Below are 20970 nucleotides of genomic sequence, written 5' to 3'. Positions count from 1 at the left end.
AAGTTGGAAACAAAGTGAGTGGGTAAAGTATTTATCAAAGAAGAGTGTGTTCTTCCTCAGAAAATTTCATTTCCAGTAATTCCCTATCAGTTACATCTTTATGAAACAGAGATGAAATTGATTTGTATGATTTTATTGCATTGAAATTTTGAATAGTCTTGGAGCTGGAAGGAATTTTGAAAAGAGAACTAGAAGAGAGCGAGTATTCTTCCCCGGCAGGACAAGAGAATTTGGTGGTCACTACTTTTGTATTGACTGGTAGCCAACATTATAGTAAGGCAACTACGGACATGCGCTAGTGGCCTCCAGCTACATCTCTTGCCAGGACTGCCTATTTAAGACTACACGTTCTTAGAAGCCTTAAAAATATTTTCTTTTACCTGTATGCCTAGTGTAAATCCATTGTCAAAGAACTTTAGGACAAAAGTTGCCTCCTTCAAGCCTTGTCTTCATGATTTTAAGCTCTGTATGTTACTCTTAACATTAGTGATGTTTGGCATAGACTGCTTCTGGTAGATGTATGAAATGTTCTTCTGTATATTTATTGAGTTTAAAGAATTAATGTAATCTAGAGTCTCATAGGTCCCAGCTGTTTTAGAATGTAGTAGAGCGTAGCAGAAATACATAAGCTTTGGAGGCAGGTAGGTCTGGGTTCAAATCCCACTTAGGCACTTCCTTGTATAACATTCTGGATATGTTGCTTAACCTGAGTTTAACTTCCTTATAGAGAGTAAAACCTACTTTATAAAGTGGCTATGAGGATTAAACTAAAACAATATACTGCTTTAAGAGGTGGTAGCTATTAGCATGGCATTTGTTAGACGAAGAGCTCCATAATCTTTGTGCATGAAATACAAAGAAAACAAGTAACACTGGTAAAAACACATTTATTTACGTACCCTGTCGTGTGCCCGGGAGGTGTTTTTCACTTTCCAGTAATTGAATTAGGTTATAACAATTAAAATTCCAGAAGGTAAACTATTGTAATTTATTGTTGCTCATGACCGTAAGTAAACAGACATGGTACCACATAAAGTAATTTTAAACACGTCTAAACTTTTGGTATAGCTTTGATGTATACTTTGGCAATGGACCTAATAGATTACCAATATGCTTCTAAATCCCATGGTTCTCTTCAGACACAACAGGAAAAATTTCAATTTAATGTTTCAATTTCAGAAATTTAACAAAGATTCTTAGGAAGCTGGAAAAGGCCATTACCTAAGCCTATAGTGTTTACCACAAATATAAATGTATTGCTATTAAAAATAAAATCATGGTAGGCAGCAGTCAACTAATTGCTAATTTCATTTTGTAGATTATATAGGAATTCTTGAAAATAATTCACCTCAGATGGCAGGCTATAGAAGTTTGTTATTTTAAAGTAGTTCTTTACTCATTAACTTTTTGAGGACTAGTTAAAGGAATTCCGATCCCAAGTCAAATCATTGAATAGCCCATCAAATTGTATTTTACACTAGAAACAGCCATTTCCAAGAGACTGCATCATACATGGCACTTCCTTTGAGAATGCCTTTATCCCTGGCTTCAAATCTTACTTACAGCATATCATTATTTTTAGAAGGTTTGGTAAGTGTTAAAAAATGGGTACTCATTTTCTAGAGCAGGATATAAGAATGTGCTGATCACCAAGTATGAGATTTTACATTACATTAAATTAAAATTATATACTGTTGGAAATAGACAAGATAGGGAGTTCCTAGATCCTAGAAAATATTATGGCTAAGGAAATAGAGAACTCAAAAGAGGAATCTACCTCCAAGAAACTACTTCAGTATAGTAAAATAGAATTAGTGCCCTGTCTTAGGAAAAAGTTTGTTAGTAATAAGGAACTGGGACATCATACATTGTTTCTTTGGAGATTAAAGTGCAGGCTATGAAATGGCATATAAAATAATGCATAAAATAGTGCAATCTTAAGGTGCCATTATTTTTATTACACATAGCCTATGTTCATATGTCCATTTTCGCTCAAAAATCCAGCTGTAGTGACACCTTTTAGCTTATTTATTTAGGCATTACTTATACTCTGTTCTACCCACCTTAGGGGCTACATAGAATATTTTAACACTTTAACAAGTAGAATAATAGCGCCTACATTTGAAACTACTAAATAGAGATTAAGGCAAGCCCCTGTAAAGTTCAGTACTCCAAAAACACGTTTTACAAAAAAAAGTTGCTTCCAAAGCCAGTGGCTTTAGACCTGATGGCACCCCAGGTTTTTAAAACAGTATGATTACTCTGATTACATTTGTGTTTGCCCCATTATTTCCAGGCTCTGTACATCAAGAGGAGCTCAAAACAAACAAACAAACAAAAACCAGGTTCTATATCCTCATGTTCTAAAATAATACATAATTCAGAATATGTGAAAACCAAGCCAAGTCCACATGGGAGATAAGCTGAGAATCATGTTGGGGGCGAGGAGGCAGTCCTCTCCATTTCTTCCATAGGCCCTTCCACGTGGTACCTGTTTGTAGTATTGCACCATAATCAATTCGTAAGTGGGACGACTTATTAGAGAAGTCTCCTCTGAAAGACAGCCAAGGAAGATGACAGGAATACTTTATAAAATGTTGTTCTAGGACAACACAATATTAACATACAGCATTTAAATTACCGACCTATAACCCAGGGCAGGATGGTTTCTCTCTTGGGAGGCTAATTTACAATTTTCCTGTAACATATGGCAGTTTTAGGTGAAGGAAATATTTTGTGATTTGTTGAAACTTAAATACCATTATACTACCCAAAGGCAAGTATAACAGCTATCAAATGGGCCAAGGCAACATCCTAACATGTTTTAGCTAGTTAAGATTTAAGACTTAAACTGTAGTGCTTTATCTCCTACTGTTATGCCACATTCATGCATTAACAAGTGCAACTCATTAACCTTATGGGCAGATGACTACAAGTGTATACTGTAGAAATTTGGATTTTGAAACAGAAAATCTATCTTTTAATAGTGAGTGCTTATTATGGAAGCCAAATACTCATGTTAACTGAGACTGTAGACATTTAGGGTGTCCAGATGTAGTTTAAAAAGAGACCCAGGGAACTTTAAATAATTCATTAACAACTATTAAAAAGATCATCTGAGGTTATATCCCTTTGTAAGCCTGTAAACATGTACTCTGTTACTTAAGTCTTCCTATTGACATGAAAGCAGACTATGAAAGGCCATGAGTATTCCAGTAGGCCTCCTCCGAAGTTGTGACAATATGGCTAAATCCTATGATTAAACAAATGAGACCTGCTGAGAAAATGAGTTCCAGACAGGGACTTTTATGGATGACCTTGGCTGACAAATGTTTTTTGGAAATTGTTTATTTTAAAATTACCTTCCCAACAAACCATGAAAACACTTGGATGTTATTTTATGGTTTTTCATTGAAAACATACTACATTGTAAATGGAGTTTCAAAGTTAGACAAAGAATTGATCAAAATCTAAGGACAATATTATGTAAGGACAATGTTAAAAATTGATAAGAAAACGTTTCATTTGGTGAGGTTAATCTCAAGGATGCATAACCAAGTCATGTTGGACAGATAAAAAAAGGTAGTGACCTTGTGCTTTTATTCAACTAAGGTACTTACCAAAACCTAGGTTTTATACAGGTGTCAAACTCCCACCTGGAAAGGGATAGTATTCTATACTACACCTAGGTTTACCTTAAATAACTGAAGCCCAAGGCAACAGTTGTTTAAAAGAACTTAACAGGCAAATAATGACTACATAATTTAGTACATTAAAATAAAACTAGGACAGTAATAGTTGACTGTTTCAAAAATAAACAAGTGGGGAAAATAACCACTGTACACAATTTGGAGGTTGTTAAAGTGACCACTTAGAAGGTTGAACAGTGCAAGACATGCTTTTCCAGTTACAAGCTCAAAACAGGAGTGCAAACGAAATTAAAGCTTTTGTTTAAAGTTGCAGGATAAGGAAAGCTTGAAATTAATATTAAAAAGCTTCCCTCAGGTCATTCCCCAGAAATGAAACGATCAAAATGCCTTTTCATAGTATAATTTTCTTCAGTGAACTTTCTTTCAATGGCAAAACTGCATCCCACAGGTTGGGTTTCCTACTCACACCACTGGTCATGACCACATTGATCAATGAGCACACACAGCGGTGAGTAAGGAAGAGTACTGGTTGCCAGAAGTCTGACATCAATGTAAAGAATTGGGGTTCTGCCTTAGCCAGTGTACCTGAACCCTGCAGAGAATAGATAAAGCAATGGGCTCTAATACTCTCTCATTCTTGTAAAACTGGAGGACAAATGGACATACAAATACCACCCCGCCCCCAGAGGCAAGCTGTTGTGGTGGAAGATGTTAAGCGCTTAAATGAACTAAGACGCTGCTCTAAAAAGTGGAGAAGTGTAGAGGTTCAAGATCAATACCAGTGCAAGAGCTTTTTAAGTGAGTTGACTAGGCAATGCATGCATCCATCCATGCAAATGTAGGACATGGCCCCAAAAGTGAACCGAAAACATGTATATAACAACTGGGTAAGTCCCTTGCCAGTAGTTTATAAAAATATATAGTCAATACTGTAGAGGCCCCTTCTACAGCCAATACTATGGAAGTCCGTTTTAGTTACCCATTACTTCAATACCAAAAAGCATTTACTACTTTTCAGACATTCCAGACAAAGGTCACTTATAACAAAAAGTCAACTTTTTTTTTAAAAACAAGATACTGTCCATTTAAAAAGTAGGTCTTTTCTTTCAAGTGAACAGGACATTTTATGTATTAAACTTAACTTCTAGTCTGTCAAGACTGGTTTAAGATCCTTATGTAATGTGCATATATGCAGAAACAGATAAACTTCCTTTAAACATTATCTGCACAGAAATAAAGTTAACTTCTCAAAACATGATAGGATAGGTCTGGTTAGTACAAATCTATTGCAAAATAAAAGGATTCTGCGCATCAGTTCAACGAGGAGAAGCGGGAAAAGACTGTCCCAACCATGAGAGTTCAAGTTTACGTTGTGTTCTGAAAGCCTAGAGCTAAGGGACACCATGTTGCTCACAGTGTCCTGATATGCAGAACTGCTCAAGCTACGAAGTCAGGGCTTCCTCTGGAGCTAGAAGCACATTCTGGTTTACTTTCTATTCCGGAGACGTTTAGATTTCCTAAGAGAGTCTATGGCTTCTGCGGCCTTTTTGCGTTTCCGAGGAGACTCTTCATTCTGCCCAGACCCTGAGGAGTCTCCTACTGCACTTTCCATTACTTCTCGCAGTTTGCGTTCCAGCTCTGCCAACCGTGCGTTCTGTTCACCTATGATCTGGGTCTGCTCTAGCAGTTTCTGGTCCTGGTCTTGAAGCTGTTTCTGCTGTTCTTGCACTTTGGTGCGAAGCTCAGAAATTTCACGCCTGAGAACAGTCACCCCAGCACCATTTGTCTTAACCTGCTGCTGGAGTTTGGTAACCTCTTGTCTTGAAGGGTTTTGCTTAGAGAAGAGTTGCATTGTTGTCAGGGCTGCAGAAGGTCCTGGAACTGTGGAGAAATAGTTTAAAATGGTCAATCGCTTAAAATGCCTCACTACCAGTAATACTTCATTAATTAAACTTACTCAAAAACAGAAATATCCTTTATAAAATCACTTCTGATAATTTCTTCTTTGCAATCTATTTGATCTAATGGATTAATCAGACACCTTGTCTTAACTATAAATGAGTTTGAATTCTGATTCTCATGTTCATGTGGCAATATGTGGAATGCAAGCAAATGGAGATGGGCATTTAATGGCATAAACTTGGATTTAAAATATTATAAAGCATTTTTAGGACCTAGTAAGAAAATATAAATAGTAAAATTAGAGTAGAATCATTTCACACAAGCAAACATAAAACATCTGAGTTAGAAGTACAGACCTATCATGTTCGCAGATCCTCTCTGCACTTAGTTATATGCAAAGGCTTCAACATTAGCCAAACAACAGGGACACCATCAAAAAGTGGGTTACATCACATGTGATGATCAGGAAGAACTTCTGACATGGTGTAGGAAGGCTTTGGAACTATTCTGTTTTAGTAATAATAGAATGTAACATGGGCACAAAAATCACTATTTTAAACTAATAACCTACTTTTTTAAAACCCTATCTCCTGAAGCTTTTCTAAAAGGACCAGATGGATCCATCCACACCCTAAAACCCATCTTGCTAATTTTCTCCTTATACATTTAAATACTCAGAATATTTTCCTTAGCTGGTGCATTCTTCCTTCTCTCTCTGCTTCCCTTTAGCCAACTAACAAGGCTCAGATCAATTCTCACCTCTTGTGAAGTCTCAATCAGACCAGCCAACGATGATTTTATCTTCCTTAAGATTCTTTCTGCTACTCATTTGACATTTAAATGGACACTCCTTTAAACTATTTCTCTTGCCTACGATAATTTGAGTCTGGATATGTCTTACCTTCTGAAATAATAAGATTCTTGAGAGAAGACACCATGTATTATACTTCATTTTAGTCCCCACAGGACACAGTACAGTTCTGTGCACATAACAGGTACTCAATAAATAATAGATGTATTAATGCTGAGATGCTGTAAGCTTTATTATTAAATTACAGACAGCCACTCAGTTACCCCACCGAGTACTCCAGGGAGCTAACTGATCTGAACAAAATATTTTACTAAAAATTTGTTCCCAGATTTAAAGTATTTGCAAGAGTTGAAGATATTGAACAATTCATTCTTTCAGTAGATAAGGACACAAATCTCTAGGATCCGACAATGTTCAAAACAGCCTTATGCACCCTGTCTTCTAAAGTAGCAGCCAGATACTCCAGGGGCTGAAATAATTAACTGGTTATTTCCATGAAGAATTTTTTGGGTTTTGTCTGGTATATTTGATTCTGTTATAGGATAACGAATACTAACTAGTCAGAAACATCAAAAACCATTCACATATACATAGCTTTTCACTCAGCAATTTGCTCTGATAAATTTAAGCCAAGTTAAAAGTTGTGGATATGTACAAAGATTTAGCCGCAAGATTGTTCTTCAGAGTGTAGTTCAAATACTGAAAATCTGGAAACAAATGTGCCTAACAGCAGCGGATCAGCTACATAAATTATGGTCTGTAGCCCAATCTGTCATTAAAAATTATGTTGCAGATACAGTTACAGACCCAGAAAAGTTCAAGATACACGGTTAGGTGGTGGGGGGAAAAAGCAAATTACAAATCTATGTACATTATAATAATATGAACATTATTATAAACTGAACGTATTATAAACAAAAGATACCTGGAGGAGAGCCCATGAGTCTTCCAGATACATCTGATCCTGGTAATTTCCTCTTTAGAATTGGAACAATCTTTTCATCAAAGTATTCCATTGCCATGGAGGAAATATCCCTTAACTCTTGAAGTACTTCATGAGCTCGCTGAGGGGCTCTGGTAGAGTTGACATATCTCAACACACGATAAATCTCATCAATCACCTAAAATAATGAGCTCTCATTAGCACTTTAGATTTATTTTTTTTTAAAGAAAACAGCTAAACAGGGAGCAAAGTGACTGCTTGTTTTGCAATTCCTATAAAGACCTACAGGTGACTTAACTGATATACTGACCACTGATAACATTACCATCTGTAACACATGGCTTTGGGCTTGTTATAATACTTTATACATTTCATATTTATATTTATTTAAGCATCTTTTCTGTACTCTACTGGTGCTACGGAATCAGGATGATTAAAATACAGCTCCTGCCCTGAAGGAAATCAGTGTAACTGGGGAGAAAGATGTGTAAAGAAGTGACGTAAAGAGGGATATACAAATTGCAAAAGAAACTAGAAGACTAAACTAAGAGATTAGATCTTGTATGCAAGTAGGGGTCGGGGTGGGGGAATTACCCAAACCCATATTCTACTAATCCTCTGAACCTACTTCACTCTAGTCTGAATCTGTTTCCCAAAGCCCCAGGGACTCAGCCTGATTTCCTTCTCTCTTTCACACCGCCACTATTTGCTCTATCCTTGAAGTTTTGTTTCTCTTAGACTTGCTGTGGATTGGAATGAAGTCTCCTCACAGCCCACTTTCTTGTTATCGCCAAAGGGTAGCAAGAGATCCTTTTTCATTTTAATAATAATTGCAATGGGGAAACACAAGGCATACATACATGGAGAAGAAAGCTGACAGTCCTGATTCCTAGTTCTCTTGCTGGAATGGTAACTGAACCTTCCTTAGGCATTCTGCCCTCAGCTTTAATCCCTGTGAGGTCAGCCCTACTTTCTCCTATGGCTTCAGCGTAGACCTGAAGATAATAATGTACATCTCTGAAGATCTCCAGTCTGGATGATATCTGTTCCAATGGGTCTTCACCTCACAAGACTTGTGGGTTAAATCAGCCAAACCATTCTGTCACCAAAGTATCTCAAACCACCTTGAATCCCACTCATTTCCACTGCTGCATTTACCTAGCCAGTACCCAACTACGGAACAATCTTATTTATAACTGGCCTTTTCTTCTCCTTTATTCAGGCTGCTGAGTACTGCTAGAGAAACATAAAATCTTGCAGAATAGTACCAGGACAAATTACAGTCCTTAACACGTTCTAGACTCTCAGGGCAATGAGATGATCCTTGTCAGTCTAGCATCATGTGTGCTAAATAAATGTCAGCAAAATTAAACTGTTAGGATGTGTCTTTATCATGAATCAGAGAAGACTTCACAGAAGAGGCCACGTCAGTGGGCCTGGAGAGATGACTAGGAATTGGCTTGGCCTAAGGTGGTGTATATGTAGGCAAATGTAATAAGATAGGAGATATGCTAGTTTTGAATTACATGGGCCATGCAGGTGATACTAGACAGGCAGGCATATATGGAGATACAGGTTAGGAGATCAGGAGAGAAACTCCAAATGATGAAGAGGCCTCAGTAGCCAATGGCATAACAGGGACTGACATTGCTAAGGGAGAAGATACAGAATAGAATAGTCAAAGGCAGAATCCTGAGGCACTAGTGGTTAAGTGATACATTTATTTTTTGGTATTACTACTAGATTATGAACTCATTCCAAAAGAAAATAACATTTTTTTTCAATAAAAACTTACTGAACTACCATGTTAGGAACTATTACGTATATTAAAAAAAAAAGAAATGAAGAAAACAGTACTTTCTCTTGGGCTTACAATTTAATTATGTGAACAGATCCTAACCTGTAAGCATTTACTGGTCAGGAGAGGCTTCTTTGACATATTTAAGGTAAAACTGAATGATGATGAGGAACTGGAAGATCTGGGAAGAAAAGCATTTAAGCAGGGATAACAATGGCAATGGCTTCAAGGTCTGAGTCAGTTTGGCTTGTTTAAGTTCAAGGGTTAGAAACGTGCAAACTATATCTGTATCTCCAAACAGTAAAAATTTATGGAAGCTAGCATAAGCTCAATGCTTTGGGAAAAAAACAACTTAATATTTATATGATTACAAAATTGTTAATTACAAAATATATAAGCTAAAGTGGTAATAGAGTATTTTTTTCAAGGTCCTTCATGTTGACGGAGAGTCTGTGTACTAGTGCTAGGATATTAACTGACCCACAGTAGCTCTGTGTTCATCGGCGTTTACATGTGTGTTATAAATCAGTACTGCGACACTCCAGTATCATTTTATGCTGGCCTCAATGCCCGTATACTCCAGCTCCAGGTACAAAGTAACCATGAGCTCTTCGAACTACATCAAACCCTCTCTCTCTTTTTTGCTCAGGATTTTTGCACATTATGATCTCTTTTCTGGAATGTTCTCCCTGCATATCTCCCCTACCTTCTCTAGCCCCGAATTTCTTACTCATCCTTGAGGTCTCAGCAACACTTTCTCAGAGTAAGCAGTCTTTTCTGAACCCTCTTTCAGTTTAAATCATGTTAACATCTTCATCAAATCCTTTATTTTACCTTCAGAATACACATTACAAGTTTTAAGTACTACATTTTTCTGTAAATGTCTGTCTTCCTATAATATAGTAAGCTCAACTAAAGAGACCATGCCTAGTTTCACTGTCAGATCCCCACAGTCTAGCAGTGTCTGGCACAGAGCAGATACTCAATAAACATCTGTTAAATGAGTGATAAAGATGGTCAAATATCATAAATTGCTTAATATTAACCCATCTAAATAAAACTGTTTAGGGACAAGCCACAGGGGTAAAGTCAATACAAGAACATGATTTTTAGAGGCTGGATTTTGAATATAAAGGTCACAGTTAACAGAATTTTTATTGAGAGGAATTTTTAAAAAATACATAATATTTGAAAGAGTATTTATCCACAGCTTTATTAATGGGTCTATTTATATTATGTTTATGTACATAAATACTGGTAGACAGAAGAATATTTACAGTATATTTGAACTAGACTAGAAATGACTGTTATAATGATTCAAGCATGAATAAAACATACATCTTATCCAATGCAAGATGACTTAGTGAAAGACCCATACACAGGAAAGGCTAGCTCAGACTGAGTAAATTCAATGTACAAGCAAAGTGCTGTGTGAAAAAGAAAGAGAGAAATAAGATCTGTTTGAGAGAACTGAGCAGGCCTAATGAAGGACTTGGCAATGAGACATAAGCAGAATTTCAATGGGGAAGAGAAGTCTGAGCATGACTAAAGGAGGAGTGGACTGAGGAGATGGATGATGTGGATGGACAGGTGACAGCATAGGAAATCAACATGTATGTAGTGCTACTACGTACCATGCCTTTATTCTGGGTTTTTAGAAGAAATTTATTATGCAGTGAATCCTCTTCCGTAACCCTGATTCTTCAGAATTAACTTCATATCAAACTATTCCATAGGGATTACTAATACTAAATCACATCTGTAAACCAATTTGTGAAATAATCTTATCTTTACTGTATTCAGCCTTCTAAATATAGTGTGAAAGCAAGGTATCTCTTTCCATTTGTTCAAGTCTTCCATTAGGAAACAATGTTTTCAAAGCTTACTATATAGAGGTTACTTAGTTAAATGGACTCATCCATGTTTTCAGTAAAATTAAAAATATTTTCTGGGGCTTCCCTGGTGGCGCAGTGGTTGAGGGTCCACCTGCCGATGCAGGGGACGCGGGTTCGTGCCCCGGTCCGGGAAGATCCCACATGCCACGGAGCGGCTGGGCCCGTGAGCCATGGCCGCTGAACCTGCGCGTCCGGAGCCTGTGCTCCGCAACGGGAGAGGCCACAACAGTGAGAGGCCCGTGTACCGCAAAAAAAAAAAAAAAAAAAAAAAAAATTTTTCTTTCCTCTGTCCAAAAGTTATAAGCAAAGGACAACGTGAGGAAAAAAGGACACAGCATGTTAGAACCAAACTGCTTCTAGCATTCAGAGTCATCAGTGGCTACAATGGCTTTAGAGGCACATATTAAGAAAGCATAGTATTTACCTGATTTTTAAAACATTTCAATTTCTGAGTAGGTTTAATCACTTTCTGAAAATTACTTTAGCAGCAAGAATGTAACGTGTGAGTCTTGTGTCCAGTGTAAAGATCACAGGTTTTAGGCAGGTCACCTAAACTCTTTAATGGCTCTCTGTACACCTTTCAAATAATATGCCACATGCCGAATCCTACCCAAGTTTGAGATAATAAAATAATAGTTATGAACATATTTTTAAGTTTTAAAAAAGTATGGTAAGAAACCAAATGTGAACAGCTATCATATTTCTAACACATGCAGTTTACTATATCATGCTTATGTTTAAATTGGCACAGTAATAAATGACATACTATGAATATCATTTAAGTATTTCTACTACTGTAGATGAATTTCTATCTTGTTTAATCTACTGTTTAGCAAACAAAGCTCCTATTAAAATACTGAACCTCATATGTTCTCATTTTCTGTCTTTTTGTTCCACTTGAGATTTCCTTAATTTTCCTTTCCGCCCCTTTTACTTAAAATTGTTTCTTCCATATTTGTAAATATTTCTTTATATGGCATGTGTTTGACTATTTTCTTATTTCTCTTAGACTATTAGTCACAGTTTCTTTAAGTTTCATATCCTTGTATTGCTTTCTCAAAGGTGTATTTTTCCCCATTTGTTTCATTCTGTGTTTCATATTAGTCTGGCAATTCTCTACTCCTTGCGTATACTTAAGAATGGAGCACACAAAAAGCTGATCAGAACTCCTAGTTAGCCAAGATGGTGGGAAAGGTGGGGTATAGGGGGATAAGAGCAGGGACCTAAAAAAAAAAATCAATGAGAATAGATTGATTCTTCTTTTTTCATTTTAAAGGTTCGTGGACTGTATATATTTACTTGGGGACCAGCATAGTGAAAGGAGGAAATGCTTCCAAGTAATAGAAATTTTTAAGAATGTCTTCACATTAAAACCAATTTTAAGAGAAACAAAAATACAATATTCTGGAAGCATTAGGTAAACTCAAATTGAAGGATATTTATTCCTCAAAAAACTGACCTATGACCTTCAAAAATGTGAAGCTCAAGAAACACAAAGAGTAGGGAATTATTTCACATTAAAGAGGATTAACAAGTCCATGTGTAATCCTAGACTGAATTCTGGACTCAGAAATAAGAATAGTTCGGGGGACTTCCGTGGTGGCGCAGTGGTTGGGAATCTGCCTGCCAATGCAGGGGACACGGGTTTGATCCCTGGTCCGGGAAGATCCCACATGCCACGGAGCAACTAAGCCCGTGTGCCACAACTACTGAGCCTGCGCTCTAGAGCCCATGAGCCACAACTACTGAGCTCACGAGCCACAACTACTGAGCCCACGTGCTGCAACTACTGAGTCTGCGTGCTGCAGCTACTGAAGCCCGCGCGCCTAGAGCCTGTGCTCCGCAACGAGAAGCCACTGCAATGAGAAGCCTGCCCACCGCAACCCAGAGTAGCTCCCGCTCGCCACAACTAGAGAAAGCCCACACACACCAAACGAAGACCCAATGCAGCCAAAAGAAAAAAAAAAAGAATAGCTAGGAAAACTATTATTGGGATAAGAAATGAAATTTAAATACAGATTACTGATTAGTTAAGTGTATTGGATCAATGTTAAATTTCCTGAGTTTGATATCTGTACTATGGTTAAGTAACAAAACGTCCTAGTTTTTAGGGAATACATTGAAATATTTAAGAGTATAGGGTCACAGTAGCTCCAACTCATCTTCAAATGGTTCAGAAAAAAATAAAATATGTATAGAGAGAGAATAAAAGCAAATGAGACAAAAGGTAAATAATTGCTGACCTGGATAAAAGATACATGGGAATTCCTTGTAATATTTTTGCAATTTTTGTGTAAATGTGAAAATACATCAAAACAAAAAGTTACCCCCCAAAAAAGGAATAAAGAAAGTGACCACCACCAGTTATTCTTCATCAAAAACGTTAAAAACAAACCAATAATACATAATATGTAGATTTTATGTTTGTTCAGGGAAATCTAGCTTCATGATCTTACATGATCATTTACACTATAAAAACACTGACTTTTGTGTTTCAATAAGCACGAAAGGGTTACTGGGGCTGTTAGTAATGGTGAAGAGAAGAAATTATTCATGTCTTTTTTCATTATTATATCTCCCAGAATGGTTAGTTGGCCTCTGCTCACATGCGTTTTTCAGTATGTGTGAACTGCTGATATTGACCGAGAGCTTACTATAAAAAGTTTGACTTCTATATGTCAGACAGAAGATTTGAGAAATGTATACAGGAATAAGCTAAGAATCTAAACTCTAGTTCTGAGAAAAGATGAATGCAACATCAATGTAGTGGTCAGAGTCTGCAACTATGGCCCTAACTGACCTGTGCCTATTTTTGTAAATAAGGTTTTTACTGGAACACAAGCACACACCCATTCATTTACCACACGTTGTAGAATCACGGCTGTTTCTCAGAGTTGAGTATTCATGACACAGACCATGTGGTTCACAAAGCCAAAAATATTTATTATCTGGCCTTTTACAGAAAAAGTTTGCTGATCCCTGCCATAGCCATAGTGGCAAACTCCCAACTAATCTTTAGACAGATTTTCTTTTAATGCCCTTGCTATTAGTATGCTTTCCTTGTCAAGAGACTCCATTTTAAACCCCTCCAGTGAATAAGCCTTAGGTTTTCACTGAGTAGAAGGGTAATGATCTAGCTTGTTTAGAGCTGGAGAAGGGACCTATAGGTTTAAATCATTCTTAAATACAGATTCTCAACCAACCTTCCTGTTTTAGCCCCATTTTCAGAAATGCTTGGAGCTTTCGACCTAGAATTTTCTAGAGGTTCAGTTGTGCATACTGGGTTGCCTCCCAGCTTCCCCCACTCCCAGTTTAGGAATTAACTTTCTCAGTTCTGCTAAGTCAGTTACCATTTATTCATCTACTCTCCAGCTTCCAAAATTCTGTTGCTACTGTCTACTTTCTGACCTCATTTTCATGGGTCTTTATCTTTTTTCCTTTTAAAAATTAGATCATTTACTCCACTCCACTGACTAGAGTTCTGGGAGAAATTAAGAGGTAAACATATATTTAATCTTCTATCTTCATCCTGCCATTTAATTTTATGAACAAACTCAACTGTTCTTTCAGAGAATAATTAAAAGAAAAAAATCTTCCCAACTGTTAAAGGTCCAAAATTCTGTTACATATCAGGCAATCTAATTTAAACTAATGTGCATATTACCCAGACTCACTTAAGTAACTTGTGAAAAGTAATTTGTGAGATGAAATCCCTACTGGAGACCTGAATTTTAACAAAATGGATATATTCTATACAAAACCACGAAAAGAGTTCTCTTACAAAGTATAAGAGCACCTGAACTTTTAAGTATAACCCGGGAGCAAGATCCTGGGAAAACCAAGAATGAACTACCACAGAAATCACACACCAAATCAAGATTATATGCTAAACTGAAAGAAAATTATTTTATAGAATGTCTTCACTTAAGGATGAGAAAATTAATGCCACATCCTTATGTTCTGAAGATAGAATGTGAAAGTTTAAGGATGAGAAGTTCAAAAAGGAACAATAATAAAACAACCCAAATACTGCAAACTGTGTAAGTTAGCAGTTTAGATTTAGTCTAAGCTAAAAAGTACCAGCTACATAAAAATAAAAAGTAATAATCTGAGTATACAGTGTTGTTTTAGGCAAGGTATAAGCTATATAGATGGCACTTGTAAGAAAGAGAAGAAGCCAAGGTGATAATAAAAACAAAAATTATTTGTTTTCTGGGGGTTGTTTTTCCAGTCAAGTTCAGATTTGTAGGAGAAAAATAAATCAGGATAAGATCTTTGGAAGAAATGGGTACGATGAAGGAAAAATGGAAGACTTTTCCACTGCAGGCAAGGTAAAGGTCTCAGTTAAGGAGCTGTCCAGAGCAAATGCCCAGGGTGATACACATCAGCTTGAAAGCTGAAGACATTCTCCATTGCTACCACCACCTCAGTTGGTACTAGAATTAAAAGCAAAGACAAGTGGTTTCCAAAAAACCAGCAGGACTCAACTAGATTCAACTTCATTTGTATAGATAGTAAATATTATTCTAATCACATGATCCTGATAAATTAGAACAAAAGATGGGCAACTTCTGCAAAGGTCAGGTACTAAAATATCTTTGGCTTTGCAGGCCATAAGGACTTCGCTGCAAACTACTCAACTCTCGTTAACAACTGACTGAATTGTCTCTAAGGTTATGAAGCTTGGAGATGCGTCTTAACTATTCACAACCTTATGATAGGCAATAAAAACTACAAGGCTACAGGAGACAACCTATTCTAGTTCAGTGAACATCCCAGGAACACCTAAGAGTTAAGGCCTATGAATCAGACCTGGATAAAATCTGGCATAAGAATCAGAATCTAAAGTTTCTAACCGGTCCCTTTCATTTATTTATATTTTTTGTTATTTTTTGTTTGTTTGTTTTTGTTTTTGCGGTACGCGGGCCTCTCCCGTTGCGGAGCACAGGCTCCAGACGCGCAGGCTCAGCGGCCATGGCTCACGGGCCCAGCCGCTCCGCGGCACGTCAGATCTTCCCGGACCGGGGCACGAACCCGTGTCCCCTGCATTGGCAGGCGGACTCTCAACCACTGCGCCACCAGGGAAGGCCCCGGTCACTCTTTTATAGTACCGTGCAGAAGCATCGGTAGCTAATGAGGGAAGTGCGCTATACCAAAGTATACTTTAAATAAGAAACAGGAGGGATTCCCTGGTGGCGCAGTGGTTGAGAGTCCGCCTGCCGATGCAGGGGACACGGGTTCGTGCCCTGGTCCGGGAAGATCCCGCATGCCGCGGAGCGGCTGGGCCCGTGAGCCATGGCCGCTGAGCCTGCGCGTCTGGAGCCTGTGCTCCACAACGGGAGAGGCCACAACAGTGAGAGGCCCGCGTACCGCAAAAACAAAAACAAACAAAAAGAAACAGGACTCCTCTGGCTCCCAGCGTACGTCACAGAAAGTTGAAAATGGAGAAAGTACATTAAAAATATTGCCAATGTTAATTATCTATGGAAATAACAAAAAGAGAACATTCAAATTTTACTAGGTATTAATTAGTTCCAACCATGTTAAGGGAACCTTTTGCCAGTATCAACTAAGTAGCAAAATGATCTTTAATTCTACCTCCATCTCTTGGACATAAAAAGATATAGACATTATTTCATTCTGAATTTACACTCAATTCAAGAAGCAAGATACTAGTGAAGGTATGAGTAGTGTGTTGAACGCTGGGATCTTTATTAACTTAGTAACAATAAATATATCACAATATACTTATTTCTGTGTTAAACAGCACTATTACTTAGCTCTGAGTATACTGTTACACAGTAATTATCTATTCTTGTCAGATCTGGAAGTTTGTAAGTTGTCTTCATGAAACATTTCTCAAACAAAACCAAACCAGCTTGTCTTTCCTACTCCACCTCCCCCAAATTATAACAATCTTGAAGGCAGGGACAATACCTATCCTATTCATTGCTGTATCTCTGGCATCTTAACAAAAAGTAAAAGTGCAAAATTTTTTCTTGAGTATGAACCCTTAAAAAGCTTTTCTAAAGAACAGTAGCACTTCTACAGTATATTTCAAAATCATAATTTTAAATATAAAGATCACATAAATGATACATATGTATATGTTGTTGCACAGAAGCTAAACAAAGCCATTCATAGAAGTGCATCCAAAGAAGTAGAAATAATTCTATTATTTAAAAAAATCACTCTGTAACTTTATAATAATTTAAAGTTTACATAGTGCAATCCAGCTGTTCTAGGTAAGGGATTCTATTTTACCTTTCCTGGGATGAAGCAACAGAGATTGGAATCCACATACTTCATGAAAGTCATATTTAAGAGAGACAGCCTTGTTTCAACAGCAGCGAGGATGTCTGCATGACGAGCTAATGAATGGTTTCTCCTTTCTGACTCTCTCCTACCAAAAAAAAAAAAAAAAAAGGCAACCATTAAAAGAAGTACTGTGGACTACAATGTTAACCAAACAAAATGCCTTAATGTAAGTTTAACATTTACACATTAATTTAGAAATCTACAATTGGGTCATAATTTGTTTAACTGTCATGATAAATGAATCACTGTTTAGAAATCCTTGCCAAGGATTAATCCAATACTCACTGATAAAATATTTGAAAAAAATTAGTTTTTTTTTTGTTTTGTTCTTTGGCTTTGTCTAGCCTAATGGCTATTAGAGAAATTAATGAAAGAATTACACATGGACATAAAGACAAGAAACCATATATTTTTGCCCACAAAATCAGCTCATTTAAACTTTTAAAAAGTTTTATTGAGACATAATTCACATACAATAAAATTCACTTTTAAAGGGTACAATTTAGTAGTTTTTACTATATTCACAGTTGTGTTCCCATCACCACTATCCAATTTCAGAACATTTTCATTATCACAAAAAGAAAGCCAAGGGGAAGCTGGGATGAAGGGAGAGAGTAGCATCGACATATATACACTACCAAATGTAAAATGGATGGCTAGTGGGAAGCTGCTGCATAGCACAGGGAGATCAGCTCGATGCTTTGTGACAACCTAGAGGGGTGGGATAGGGAGGGAGGGTGGGAGGGAGACACAAGAGGGAGGGGATATGGGGATATATGTATACATACAGCTGATTCACTTTGTTGTACAGCAGAAACTAACAAGACATTGTAAAGCAATTATACTCCAATAAAGATATTTAAAAAAAAAAAAAAAGAAAGCAAGCCTGTAACCATTATCAATCACTCCCATTACCCAGCCCCTGGCAAGAACTAATTTACTTTCGGTTTCTATGGATTTGCCTATTGTGGACACTTCAGATAACTGGAATCATAATCATAATATTATGTGGTGTTCTGTGTCTATCTTCTTTCAGTTCGCATAGTTTTCAAGGTTCATCCATGTTGTAGCACGTCTCAGTAGTTCTTCATTCCTTTTTATTGCTGAATAATATTCTATTATATGGACATACCATTATTTTGATTCTCCATTCATCTGTTGATGGACCTTTGGGTTGTTTCCACTTTTTGGCTATGATGAATAATGCTGCTATAAATATGTGTGTACAAGTTTTTGTGTAGACATATTTTCACTTCTCCTGAGTATATACTTAGGAGTGAAACTGCTGGGTCATTTGGTGACTCTATGTTTAACTTTTTGAGAAACTGTTTTGTAAAGTGGCTGCACCATTTTATAATCTCACCAGTAACATGTGAAAATTCCAATTTGTCCACCTCCTTCCCAACATTTGTCTTTTTAAATTTTAGCCATCCATCCTAGTGGGTGTAAACCAGTATCCCATACTATTTTGATTTGCAATGCCCTGATGACTAATGATGCTGAGTATCTTTGATGGGCTTTTTGGCCTTTAGTGTATCTTCTTTGGAGAAATTTCTATCGAATCCTTTGCCCACTTTCAAATTGGGGTTATTTATCTTTTTATTGTTGAGTTATAAGAGTTTCTAATACAATCTGGATATAAGTCCTCTAACAGATATATGAGCTGCAAATGTCTTCTCCCATTCTGCAGGCTGTCTTTTCATTTTCTGGATGGTGTCCTTTGAGGCACAGAAATTTTAAACTTTGATGAATTCTCGTTTGTCTACTTTTTTCTTTTGTTACTTGTGCTTTTGGTGTTGTATCTAAAAAACCACTGCCTAATGCAAGTTCATGAAGGTTTATGACTATGTTTTCCTCTCAAGGTTTTATAATACAGCAGTGACATTTACACTTAAGCCTGTAATTCATTTTCAGTTAATTTTTGTATATGGTTTGAGAAAGGTTTCCAACTTCATTCTTTTGTCCCAGTGTTATTTGTTGAAAACACTAATCCTTCATCATTGAATTTTCTTGGCATTCTTATTGAAAATCAATTGACTAAAAATTTAAGGGTTCACTTTCTGGACTCTCAGTTCTATTCCATTGATCTGTATGTCTATCCTTTCTTTTAAAATTAATTTATTTTTTGGCTGTGTTGGGTCTTTGTTGCTGCATGTGGGCTTTCTCTAGTTGTGGCGAGCAGGGGCTACTCTTCATTGAGGTGCGCGGGCTTCTCACTGTGGTGGCTTCTCTTGTTGTGGAGCACGGGCTCTAGGCGCGTGGGCTTCAGTAGTTGTGGCACACGGGTTTAGCTGCTCCGCAGCATGTGGGATCTTCCTAGTCCATAGATCGAACCTGTGACCCCTGCATTGGCAGGCAGATTCCTTTTTTTAAAAAAATTTTTTATTTATTTGTTTTATTTCTGGCTGCGTTGGGTCTTCATTGCTGTGCACAGGCCCTCTGCAGTTGCAGTGAGTGAGGGCTACTCCGTGCTGCGGTGCGCGGGCTTCCCACTGTGGTGGCTTCCCCTGCTGTGAAGCACAGGCTCCAGGCTCATGGGCTTCAGCAGCTGTGGCTCGCAGGCTCCACAGCGCAGGCCCAGTAGCCGCGGCACACAGGCTCAGTTGCTCTGCGGCACGTAGGATCCTCCCAGACCAGGGTGCAGCAGGCAGATTCTTAACCACTGCGCCACCAGGGAAGTCCCTATATGTCTATCCTTATGCCAGCACCATACTCTTGATTATTGTAACTTTGTAGTAAGTTCTGAAACTGGGAAATGGTAGTCTTCCAATTTTGCTCTTTTTCAAGATTGTTTTGATTTCTGCGCCTTTTGCAATTCTATAGGAATTACAGGGTCAGCCTGTCAATTTCTGCAAAAAGACTGCTAGGATTTTGACAGGGGTTGCACTGAATATATATATATCAATTTGAGGAGTATTACCATCTTAATATGAAATCTTCCAATCCATGAACATAGAATGCCTTTCCGTTTATTTAAGTCTGCTTTAATTTCTTTTAACAGTGTTTTGTGGTTTTTAATATACAAGTTTTATACTTTTTTGGTTATATTCATTACTAAGTTTTTTAAATTCTTTTTGACGCTATTGTAAATGGAATTGTCTTAACTTCATTTTTGGATTGTTTATTGCTAGTGCATAGGATTATACATACATTTATTTATTTTATTTATTTATTTATTTATTTGGCTGTGCTGGGTCTTAGTTGTGAGACACGGGATCTTTCTTTAGTTGCAGCATGTGGGATCTAGTTCCATGACCAGGGATTGAACCTAGGCCCTCTGCATTGGGAGCACAGAGACTTAACCGCTGGACCACCAGGGAAGTCCCAATACAATTGATTTTTGTGTACTAATCTTGTATCCAGGATCCCTGCTGAGCTCATTTCTAGCTCTAATAATTAATGTATTTTATATACAACATCATGTGTATACAAGATTGTATCATCTGTGAATAGAGAATTTTACTTCTTCCTTTTCAATCTGGATGCTTTTTATTTCATTTTCTTGCCTAAATGCCCTAGTTTGAACCAAAATGTTGAACAGATATGGTGAGAGTTGAACAAACCATAGTAAAATGATTTATTGTGATCTGTGTACCCTTTGCTACAAAAATTTGGAAACCATTTAACCCAAGTAAACCCTTAGTGAGATTAAA

General features: G+C 37.3%; 1 protein-coding gene across 1 annotated transcript in view; it reads right to left on the bottom strand.

Moving 5' to 3' along the window:
- Nucleotides 1-870: 870 nt before the first annotated feature.
- The window catches only part of FBXO28 (F-box protein 28), a 31211-nt gene continuing 11111 nt past the window's right edge, over nt 871-20970 (bottom strand). The window contains exons 3-5 of the mRNA XM_027122281.1: nt 17264-17402; nt 7289-7484; nt 871-5531 (exon numbers count right to left, since the gene is read on the bottom strand). Coding sequence (XP_026978082.1) covers nt 5137-5531; nt 7289-7484; nt 17264-17402 — 730 coding nt within the window. The 3' untranslated portion in view covers nt 871-5136. The remainder of the gene's footprint in view (nt 5532-7288; nt 7485-17263; nt 17403-20970) is intronic.

This window comes from Aethalodelphis obliquidens, unplaced genomic scaffold, assembly GCF_003676395.1.
Source record: "Aethalodelphis obliquidens isolate GAN/ISIS:26980383/991018 unplaced genomic scaffold, ASM367639v1 scaffold24, whole genome shotgun sequence".
In the NCBI taxonomy this organism is placed as follows: Eukaryota; Metazoa; Chordata; class Mammalia; order Artiodactyla; family Delphinidae; genus Aethalodelphis; species Aethalodelphis obliquidens.
This window is presented reverse-complemented; position numbering and strand designations above follow the sequence as displayed.